Source organism: Rhinatrema bivittatum, chromosome 13 (genome assembly GCF_901001135.1).
Source record: "Rhinatrema bivittatum chromosome 13, aRhiBiv1.1, whole genome shotgun sequence".
NCBI classification, from domain to species: domain Eukaryota; kingdom Metazoa; phylum Chordata; class Amphibia; order Gymnophiona; family Rhinatrematidae; genus Rhinatrema; species Rhinatrema bivittatum.
The window spans coordinates 5,284,318-5,295,589 of record NC_042627.1 but is presented as its reverse complement, the minus strand read 5'-3'; the positions used below and the strand labels follow the sequence as shown (position 1 = coordinate 5,295,589).

Genomic DNA, 11,272 nt, shown 5'->3' with positions numbered 1-11,272 from the left:
GTACCCCGCGCTGTGGGCCACTACTGGATCTGCACTTCTGAGGTATCTCCACCAGCCTGCAGGAACCTCCTGGTGTACCCCGCGCTGCGGGTCACTACCGGACTTTCTCATCTGCAGTACCACCTTGGGAATATCTCATTGCTCAAGAACCGTGTTTATTGCATTTCCCGCTCCTCGGTTTATGCCTTATCTTTTCTAATAAAGTCTCTCTCACAGCTGTGTCCTAATTCTGAGACCACGCCCACCGATGGTGAGGCTCATGGGGCTCCTCCCTGTGGGCGGAGACATCTCTCACCTTGGCCCGGGGTTCACAAATTCCTACAAAACCATAACAGGTGTACAGCCATTTCCGATTTAAGCGTGAGGTAAGTAAATATGAGATATTCTCTCCATTTTAGATATATTTTTTTAATGAAATAATTGAATTGAGAGTGTTTATGAGAGATGCATGAATGGACAGCAGCCAGGGTTGAAGCCTTGATGACTGGTGCTCCTGCTCACAGGTTTCAAACTTGGGATGATTCAACTCCATTTTGTTTTTGTTAAAGGGTGAGAGAAAACAACATAGAAAGCAAGGATGCTTCAAGGAAAAGAGGGTCTGCTGTATAAACATAAAGGTTATCTCTGTAGCTCCCCTCTAGGGCAGTCCGGGGATGATAAAAGGGTGGGCCCCTCCTTACAGCACTCAGTTTGAAGGAGCCTCCTCCGCTGCCTGAGCTGAATCTTCTTCTCATGCGCTTCTGAAGCACAGGAGCATTCAAAGGCGGATGCAGGGGTGGTGGGTGCAGCATTTCTTGTGCACCGGGCAAGCCACAGCTTCTTTTCCCTTTGAAGTGTTAGGGCCATGGAAAATCATTCTCTTATAGGTAAAAAGCACGATCGTGGGACTGAAGAAGCCAAACCGAGACCTTCGTGCAGTAACTCGCAGTCTCCTTGGCCTGGCGGAGAGAGGGCCGGGAGAAACGACATCGGTCGGGCCCCCGGCTGCTTGCGGAGCCGGAGGTGTTGCAGCACCGTGACCCCCCCCCCCCCCCTCCGGTTCAGTCTGTACCTGCCAGCTTTGGAGAGGTGGGGGGGGAGGAGTCACTGCCAGGAGCACTGGAATTTCCCCCAGATCGGCAAAGTGACAGCTTCCCGGCCAATCAGAACACAGCTCTTTCACTGGCCAATCAGCAGCCCATCTTCATTTCCAGGCCCACCTATGGTACAGGCTCGCTATTGTTGTCCTGATTTGAGCTCCATTCCCTAAGACTGCAGCCCCCGCCACCTAAGACAGATCTGCTAGATGCTGGCATTTTTTGCAATTCTTTTTTTTTTTATTAATTGTATTAAATAAAGTGTCTTCTGTCACATACACAAAACCACAAACAGACGCCAGGGTGTATATTTTTTTTCTGTTGCCCCGGCTGTAGAGGGGTAAGGAAGGAGTGGGTCACCGATACAGGAAGTCAGCCTGGATGTTGGCTGCGATCTCAGCCTCCCACTTGTCCCCATTATTAAGCAGCTTCTCCTTGTTGTACAGCAGCTCCTCGTGGGACTCGGTGGAAAATTCAAAGTTGGGGCCCTGCAGAGGAAAGAGAGGTGACAAGGTCTGAAGGTACCTGCTGCAGTGGTTGCTCAGTGGGGCAGGGTTGGATGGCCACCTCTTTTTATCATTGGGTGGCCGCCCAATCACTCTAGCCTCAACATTTCTGCTGCCCTGATCTTGCAACAGCCTGTGGGTGCCAACCAGGACATAAGCAGCAAAGTCTGAGACATTTCAGATGAAGGTGTAAAAAAAACCCCCCAAAAAGTTACAGAAAATCTAACTATTTTATTGGTAACAAGGGGCAAGTTGGAAACCAAAAATCACAACAACAAGAAATCAGGAATAAATGACAAAGCCCAATAAAAGCCCCAAGGAATACGCAGATGATAGAGGGAAGGTTTGGTTATGTCACCATCTCCAGAAGCTACAGGAGCAAATTCCTCCCCACACTGACCCACCTTTCACAGCACACGTCTTTAAGTGAAGGGGTCCAACCTGTCAGCACTGAACCCCTTCCCCCCTCGCCTTCTCAGGGTGGGGCACGGGGAGGCAGCCTGTGAGCTCTGACCCACCTAGCACAGCACACCTCCCTGGACAGGGGTGAGCATCAGGTGCAGCTGGCCACCATCCCATACCACCTAGCACAGCACACCTCCCTGGACAGGGGTGAGCATCAGGTGCAGCTGGCCACCATCCCATACCACCTAGCACAGCACACCTCCCTGGACGGGGTGAGCATCAGGTGCAGCTGGCCACCATCCCATACCACCCAGCACAGCACACCTCCCTGGACGGGGTGAGCATCAGGTGCAGCTGGCCACCATCCCATACCACCTAGCACAGCACACCTCCCTGGACAGGGGTGAGCATCAGGTGCAGCTGGCCACCATCCCATACCACCTAGCACAGCACACCTCCCTGGACGGGGTGAGCATCAGGTGCAGCTGGCCACCATCCCATACCACCTAGCACAGCACACCTCCCTGGACGGGGTGAGCATCAGGTGCAGCTGGCCACCATCCCATACCACCTAGCACAGCACACCTCCCTGGACAGGGGTGAGCATCAGGTGCAGCTGGCCACCATCCCATACCACCTAGCACAGCACACCTCCCTGGACAGGGGTGAGCATCAGGTGCAGCTGGCCACCATCCCATACCACCTAGCACAGCACACCTCCCTGGACGGGGTGAGCATCAGGTGCAGCCGGCTACCATCCCATATCACCTAGCACAGCACACCTCCCTGGACGGGGTGAGCATCAGGTGCAGCTGGCCACCATCCCATACCACCTAGCACAGCACACCTCCCTGGACAGGGGTGAGCATCAGGTGCAGCTGGCCACCATCCCATACCACCTAGCACAGCACACCTCCCTGGACAGGGGTGAGCATCAGGTGCAGCTGGCCACCATCCCATACCACCCAGCACAGCACACCTCCCTGGACAGGGGTGAGCATCAGGTGCAGCTGGCCACCATCCCATACCACCTAGCACAGCACACCTCCCTGGACAGGGGTGAGCATCAGGTGCAGCTGGCCACCATCCCATACCACCTAGCACAGCACACCTCCCTGGACAGGGGTGAGCATCAGGTGCAGCTGGCCACCATCCCATACCACCTAGCACAGCACACCTCCCTGGACAGGGGTGAGCATCAGGTGCAGCTGGCCACCATCCCATACCACCTAGCACAGCACACCTCCCTGGACAGGGGTGAGCATCAGGTGCAGCTGGCCACCATCCCATACCACCTAGCACAGCACACCTCCCTGGACAGGGGTGAGCATCAGGTGCAGCTGGCCACCATCCCATACCACCTAGCACAGCACACCTCCCTGGACAGGGGTGAGCATCAGGTGCAGCTGGCCACCATCCCATACCACCTAGCACACACACCTCCCTGGACAGGGGTGAGCATCAGGTGCAGCTGGCCACCATCCCATACCACCCAGCACAGCACACCTCCCTGGTCAGGGGTGAGCATCAGGTGCAGCTGGCCACCATCCCATACCACCCAGCACAGCACACCTCCCTGGACAGGGGTGAGCATCAGGTGCAGCTGGCCACCATCCCATACCACCTAGCACAGCACACCTCCCTGGACAGGGGTGAGCATCAGGTGCAGCTGGCCACCATCCCATACCACCTAGCACAGCACACCTCCCTGGACAGGGGTGAGCATCAGGTGCAGCTGGCCACCATCCCATACCACCTAGCACAGCACACCTCCCTGGACAGGGGTGAGCATCAGGTGCAGCTGGCCACCATCCCATACCACCTAGCACAGCACACCTCCCTGGACAGGGGTGAGCATCAGGTGCAGCTGGCCACCATCCCATACCACCCAGCACAGCACACCTCCCTGGACAGGGGTGAGCATCAGGTGCAGCTGGCCACCATCCCATACCACCTAGCACAGCACACCTCCCTGGACAGGGGTGAGCATCAGGTGCAGCTGGCCACCATCCCATACCACCTAGCACAGCACACCTCCCTGGACAGGGGTGAGCATCAGGTGCAGCTGGCCACCATCCCATACCACCTAGCACAGCACACCTCCCTGGACAGGGGTGAGCATCAGGTGCAGCTGGCCACCATCCCATACCACCTAGCACAGCACACCTCCCTGGACAGGGGTGAGCATCAGGTGCAGCTGGCCACCATCCCATACCACCTAGCACAGCACACCTCCCTGGACAGGGGTGAGCATCAGGTGCAGCTGGCCACCATCCCATACCACCTAGCACAGCACACCTCCCTGGACAGGGGTGAGCATCAGGTGCAGCCGGCTACCATCCCATACCACCTAGCACAGCACACCTCCCTGGACAGGGGTGAGCATCAGGTGCAGCCGGCCACCATCCCATACCACCTAGCACAGCACACCTCCCTGGACAGGGGTGAGCATCAGGTGCAGCCGGCTACCATCCCATATCACCTAGCACAGCACACCTCCCTGGACAGGGGTGAGCATCAGGTGCAGCTGGCCACCATCCCATACCACCTGTTGCAGCATGGAAAGATTCTTAGCAACCAGCTGTGGAGCAGGGTAGACTAACCCTAAAAGCAAGATCACAATCCTTCAGCTCTGATTTTGCCTTTTCTGTGCCACTGGAGAAATCCCTTGATGAATTCTGACTGAGCGTAGCCAAGACCAGCACTGACCTCCACAATGGCATCCACAGGACAGGCCTCCTGGCAAAAGCCGCAGTAAATGCACTTGGTCATGTCAATATCATAGCGAGTGGTTCTACGGCTGCCATCCGCTCGGGTCTCCGCTTCAATTGTGATTGCCTGCAATTGTGAAGCAAGGCGAGGGTAACAAGAACGGGGAAGGAGGAAGGATAAAACAAGGTGGGATGAGATTGTGCGAGGGAAAAGAAAGTGAAGTGACAGGTGACAGACCGCAGAGAGGGTACAATAAAAGAGAAGCAGGGGACATAGAAAGAGGAAGCCAAACAATGAATGACATAACTAGTGGAATCAAACTAATAAATTTAAGAGGGAGTTGGCGCTACAGGCTGAGCGAGGAGTCACTGCATAAACAGGGTGCAGTGACAGTGAAGGAGCTCCTGCCCCTGGTGGGAGCGACTGGGCTGCAGGTTCTATGTGGACAGACGTAGGTCCCCCTTTGGTAGGGCTTTACCTGGGCAGGACAGATGGCTTCGCAGAGTTTGCAGGCAATGCAGCGCTCCTCTCCTGACGGATATCTGCGCAGTGCGTGCTCGCCACGGAACCGCGGGCTCAGGGGACCCTTCTCAAAAGGGTAGTTGATGGTGGCGGGTTCTCGGAACAAGTAACTCAGGGTCATGCCCAGGCCTGGAGTGGTGAAGGCGAGAGATTGTTCACAGGGCCAGGGAGAGACAAAGCAAAAAAGAAGGGAGATTCAGAAAACGAGATTGAAAGAAGGGCAGCAGAGAGAAAAAGGTTATCAGGAGGGAAGGGGGTAGAGAGAGCAAGAAAGAGAAAGATTGCATTAGTTTTCAGTAATCTGTCTAGTCAGTCTCTGCTGCCTCGGTCCTGCTGTTTCTCCCACCTCGGAAGAGCTCTGTCCAGAGCAGCGTCTGTGCAGCCTTGTCAGTGATGGACTTCAGGTCCGTTGCTTCTTCTTTCATGTTCACGTACTCTGCAATGGAGCAGAAGAAAGGTTGGTGACCCGCTCCGTGCCATGCTCGGCACCACGGTCACAGAGCTGTCCCGCTGGAACACACAGAGGCCGCCGTGTGCCTAATTCAGACCCTTTCTCTCTATAAAGTTTTGTATCTCGTCTAAGATAACCACCTCCAGATTTCACACGTTGATTAACTCGTGTGATACGCTGCATGTTTGTGTCTTACATGGCAGTTCATACGAGGGATTGCTCTTTGGACGGGTGCTGATTACACTTTATTCAGGAATCAGTAGAGCAAATGATTAGAATTGATTAGAAGGTCGCGGCAGTAACATCCTGCTTGGTTACTGTTAGCCAACTGCAGCTGGAGGATCTTTATTTAGACTCCTGTAGGTCCCATCTTCAGATGTGAGGGCTGAATAGGGAGCTAATATGATTCCACCAAGCCTGTAGCAGAGGCAGGATGGTTGCACCCAGCAGCTCTGCTTTCCAGCCCTATGCTCTAACCACTAAACATCTCCCTTTGATTGAATGGACTTAATGTACTGCCTGTAAAAGGTGTAACCAGGCAGCACTTGTCACTTACTGTATGATGCCCGCTGCACAGAGAGGCTGAACTGTCTTGCAAGGATCAGGCAGGCAGATGTCCCTGGGAAAGGAGCAGAAGAGAAATCGTCAAGAACGAGCAGAGCACCCTACAGAGGAAGAGGAAGGTCCGTAACAGGGAAACGTCCCAACTGGGGACGGCTTGCAGAGAGGGCAGCACCCATCCTGGGGACAGCCTGAGGCCACAGTAATTCTGAGGTTTTGACATGGAAAATGGAAAAGAACCGGCAAGAAAGTAATGAAAACTGTGGACTATTTGCAAATGACATTTTGCAGTGGGCATAAGGGCACCAACTGGTGGGCATTGTGTGTCTCCCAGAGCTCCTGAGGACAGCACCAGGAATAAAATCTCTGACAGTCCCAAACATGGGATTCTCAGGGTCTCTCTAGCAATACTCACTTGCTCGGGAAACATGGTGCAGGATCCTCAGTGCTGACATAGCAAGGGTGAAGAATCCCCCGAACCTTAACACAAAGAGAAAGAGAGCTGAGGATGAGACACCCCCTGTTCACTGCAGCAAGCTCTCATGGTTCCAAAATGACTGCTTTTCACCCAGCTAGAGACCAGGGAATGAAACAGCAGAGAGCACAAGCAATCTCCCTGAAGGAAACAGCTTTGCTTCATCTGCAGATGTGATCACCTGGCTCATTGTTCCATTTTCTAGATTATTAATGAATAATTGCTGAACTTATTCAGAGCGGCTTATAAATACATAAATAAATAAATAATGATCTGGAAAAGGGGGCAATGAGCGAGGTGATCACATCTTTAGATGACACAAAGCTATTCAAACTACTTAGAACATCAGTGGATTGTCTCTGCAAGACTGGGAGCAGATGCAATTTAATGTGGACAAATGCAAAGTAATGCTTATAGGAAAAAAAAACTACAGGTACATGACGAGCTCCATGTTAGGAGTCACCACCCAGGAAAAGGATTTCGGGGTCCTTGAGAACAAAACCTTGACACTCAGTACAGTGTGCGGTGATGGTCATAAATGCAAATAGAAAATTAGGAATTATTTGGAGAAGAACAGAGAATAAGACTGTGACTATCAGAATGCCTCTGTATACAGTAGATCAGGAGCAGGTAACTGTTCTGGAGTGCTACAAACCGGTCTGGTTTTCAGGATATCCACAATGAATGTGCATGAGCTACATTTGCGTGCTCTGACCACATCATAAGCAAAAGTATCTCGTGCACATCCACTGTGGCTCTCCAGGAACACAATTATTTAGGGCCTGCAGTAGATCTCTGGTGCAACCTGAGTATTGCATGCAGTTCTGCTCGCCCCATCTCAAAAAAAGATAAAGTGGAACTTGACGAGATGCAGAGAAGGGCAACAAAAATGGGAAAGGGGATGGAAGGATTCCCCTATGGTGAGAGCTACGCAGGTTAGCTAGGCCTCTTCAGCTTGGAAGAAAGATGACTGAGAAAGGATCTGACAAAGATTTATAAAGTCAGGAGTGGTGTGGAACAAGAAACTAACTGGTATTGTTATGAATACCCATAAAACACAACAGTTACCTATAACTGTGGGAAGTGTTTGAGATTAGGAATCCATTTGGAGTCCATGTTTACAATGAAGTTGCAGATCAAAGAGATGGCCACAGATCAGCATTTTTCAAGCTGCTTTATGATTCAGCAGCTGAAATTGTATTTGACCCCTGTTGTCTTCAGAATGGTCCTGCAAGCTTTAGCATTAAGCAAGCTTGACTAATGTACTGCTTTATATTTAAGGCACTGCTACAAATCTTAGATCTGGTGCAAAACATAGCTGCCAGGGTCAGTAATGGAGTTAATATCATGGAAAGGACTGAAAAAGATTTACTCTGGCCACCAGGAGATTCAGGATTCAGTTTAAGGTTTTATCTACTATGGGGAGGCTACTCGTTGTTGGAATAAGCTCTTAAAGCGCTGGGGGATTGTGTCCTCAGAGCAGAGAGCAGTATTGGTAATTGAATGATGCCTTATTAAGGGCTGACCAAATATGTAGCAAAACAGAGGCTGAGATTCAAGGATATTTACTGCATAATGATACTTGGGTAATTAGGCCTAATGTGGCCTGGGACTCTCTAAAGGCACTGATTAGGGGAAATTAATAGCCTGGGTTTCCCAGAGGAAGAAAGAGTGAGGTAAACAGACTGAATCCCTGCTGCGGTCCATCAACGCCCTGGAAGAGAGGCACAAGCAAACCGACTTCCAGAAGATTTGGGATAAACTGGAGCCGGAAAGGGGCAGGCTAAAAGATTTTTATGTAGACTCAATTTGTTATCAAATGCAATTGGCCAAGCAAGTTTACTTCCAGTTTGGGAATAAGGCCTCCCAGTTGCGGACACTAAAGTTAAAAAAAAGAAGATGGCACATTTTCAGATTAGGGATGTGAAAGGGAAGGGGATTTATCGTCCTAAAGGGATAGGCTTAAGAAATTTTCAAGATCTAATTAATCCACTAGAGTGGAAGCTGAAATTTCTTATTGAATAGTGTGGCGATACCTAGGCTTAGTCTGGAACAACAACAGAAGCTTGATATAGCACTTTCTGAATATGAAATGGTACAAGCTATAGAACTTTGCAAGTAGACAAGGCACCAGGGATGGATGGATACACAGCGTGCTTCTACATGCGTTTTGGGGACTGCCGGCGGATGCTCTACGAGTACTGTTTAATGCATTGTTTCGGAGGAATGAACTAGTTCCTTCTATGAAAACAGCCTCATAGTGATAATCCCAAAGGAAGGAAGGGATAAAATGGTCTGTGGATCTAAACTGAATGTGGACCTACAAATCTTTTTTTCTGTTCATTGCTCTTGCTATTTAATAAACATCTTCAGCCTCATTTAATAAGCATTTTCCCCCATAAACACAGAATGGGAGAAAAGCCTTAGTAAATCAAGCCCTTAGTTTGTTAGCTCTGTTTTGTGATGGATTGATAATCCCAGCATTTTTTGCATTTGGTCTGCAGGTGCATTTCTAGAAACTCTACGACTTTTGGATTGTGCGGGGTTTTAGTGTTCCTAGAAACCCTCAAAGAACAGCTTGTGGACAGGGTACTTAACCACAGGCAAACGGGAACCCAGTTGGTGGGTCTAGAGATTGTTAGTGTAGAAGCATGTACACAGAAGGAGGCAGGACTGGGCCTGAAGTCCACACCAGGACTAGCATAACTACTAAACAAACTAGGCTTAGTGGTTATGCCAGCTACTATCTAAAATCCTAGAGAGGATTTTAAACAGTGTTGGGGAGAAGCCGGCTGTCATGGTACATGTGGGCACTAACAACATAGGAAAATGTGAGAGGGAGGTTCTGGAAGCCAAATTTAGGCTCTTAGGTAGAATTCCATCCTGCTTATCCCTGGGATAAGAAATGGATTTCTGCAGCTCCACCTTAATAATGGTTTATGTCACAATGTTTCATCTAAATTACCTTATGACAATAATCATACAGCTGCCTGTGGAAACGGGAAGTATGCTGCTGATGGATTGGTACAATAGGCAGCGCTCCCATAATAAAATGTGGATTTCTCTAGCACCTTTTGTACATATGTAAAAATGATCAAAGCTTCAGAAACAGGTATGCAGCCTCTCTGGGCTATCACATTTCCACTAGTGAAGAGAGGAGAGGATAAGAGAAATAGTGTGATTACTGGGTAAGCTGAGCATCGGGAGCTAAGAGACTTGTTTACACACTTCAACTTTTGTTAGTGTCCATCCCAATTCCTTAATAAAGCTTCGCAAATTCAAATTCAGCTCTGCTCATGCGCGCTGCTCGAGTTCCACTTCACCGAGTATGCGCAGAGCAGTGCCGACCTTGAGCCATGCGCAGTGCGTGTCCCAAACGCGAGCTGACTTAAGAGGACTCGATAACGCCGAAAGGAAAAGAATAATTTCAGCAGCTACGAAGATATAAACAGAGAGCCGAAGCGCGGGGGGGGGCGGTGGAGTCTTTTCCCCGGGGCTGGGACCGACCCATGCAGGAATGGGAGGGGCGGCGGCGGGCTCTCCTCCCCGGCCGGAGCCACAGCTGCTGTACGCCATTATTATTGTTATTTTGCGCGGTGAGTTTCTCGTTGTTTTGCGCTCTGCATTCCGACCTTACCTAACCACCGGAGCTGCGATGGGCCGCGGACACTGGACGTGACGTCGCGGGGGCAGGGCTGCGGGTGTTAATGCAGCGATGCGCGTTACGTAAGCCCATGACGTTGTGGTCATGTGACTGGGGCTGAAGCTTTGCCCGGCCATGTTTGATTTGGGCGAAAAAGATTTGTCGGATCCCAGTGTAAGGGGTAACGAAATCCGTAACTTCCGTTAATCCGTTCTGATTATTTACCGTTTTATGTCCTAGCAAGAAATGTATAGTCCTATCTAAATAAATCTCGTCTACAACATCAGGGTTTATTTTAATTTCTTGTTCCAATAAAAGAATCTGTCAGGAATCCCCAAAGGCAGGTTTGATAACCCGAAACCCTTTATTGCAACCAGATTTTGGGCATGCTGTGATTCTTTTTGTAAAGTGTGCAGACACATAGGCCGATGCAATAAAGGTTGCGTAAAAAAGGTGCATCCAAACTGGGTACACATTTTTTAATGCGCACACTTTCACCTCTCCTGGTGCCTGAAGCAAGATGTAAAAGAGCTGCAGTGCTAAAACAGATGTGCCAGGGATAAATTGTGCCTCCCTAGCGTGTCCATGCATTGGGTACCCAGGAGACGTGGCTGCACGTGGGTTATTAAAACGCTCCATTTAGAAGGGGGCCGTGTTATCCCATGGCAGCTATTTTACCGCACAATACTCACAATACTCAATTTATTGCGGGTGTATATTGTGTGCCCCCAATTTTTTTTTTTTATAACTTTTTTTTTTCTTTGCATAGTGCTGCTTTCTGTGGTTCTTCCTACTTAGTATCCCTACACTACTAAGTAGGAGAAACCGCAGAAAAGCAGTTTTTTGTTTATAAGTTGAGGCCTTGAACCCTGGGACGACTTTACATCTGCTCCAAGGCAGGTATAACATTTTACGGGTTAA

General features: G+C 50.3%; 1 protein-coding gene across 1 annotated transcript; it reads right to left on the bottom strand.

Annotated features, from left to right (window-relative positions):
* Positions 1-1,246: 1,246 nt before the first annotated feature.
* On the bottom strand, positions 1,247-10,511 carry NDUFS8 (NADH:ubiquinone oxidoreductase core subunit S8). Its single transcript, XM_029575164.1, has 7 exons — positions 10,346-10,511; positions 6,649-6,713; positions 6,229-6,291; positions 5,568-5,657; positions 5,178-5,350; positions 4,697-4,825; positions 1,247-1,564 (listed from the first exon to the last, which is right to left on the bottom strand). Exons 1-7 carry the CDS (start codon positions 10,486-10,488, stop codon positions 1,433-1,435), a joined length of 795 nt encoding a protein of 264 aa, XP_029431024.1. The 5' UTR covers positions 10,489-10,511; the 3' UTR covers positions 1,247-1,432.
* Between the last annotated feature and the right edge of the window lie 761 nt (positions 10,512-11,272).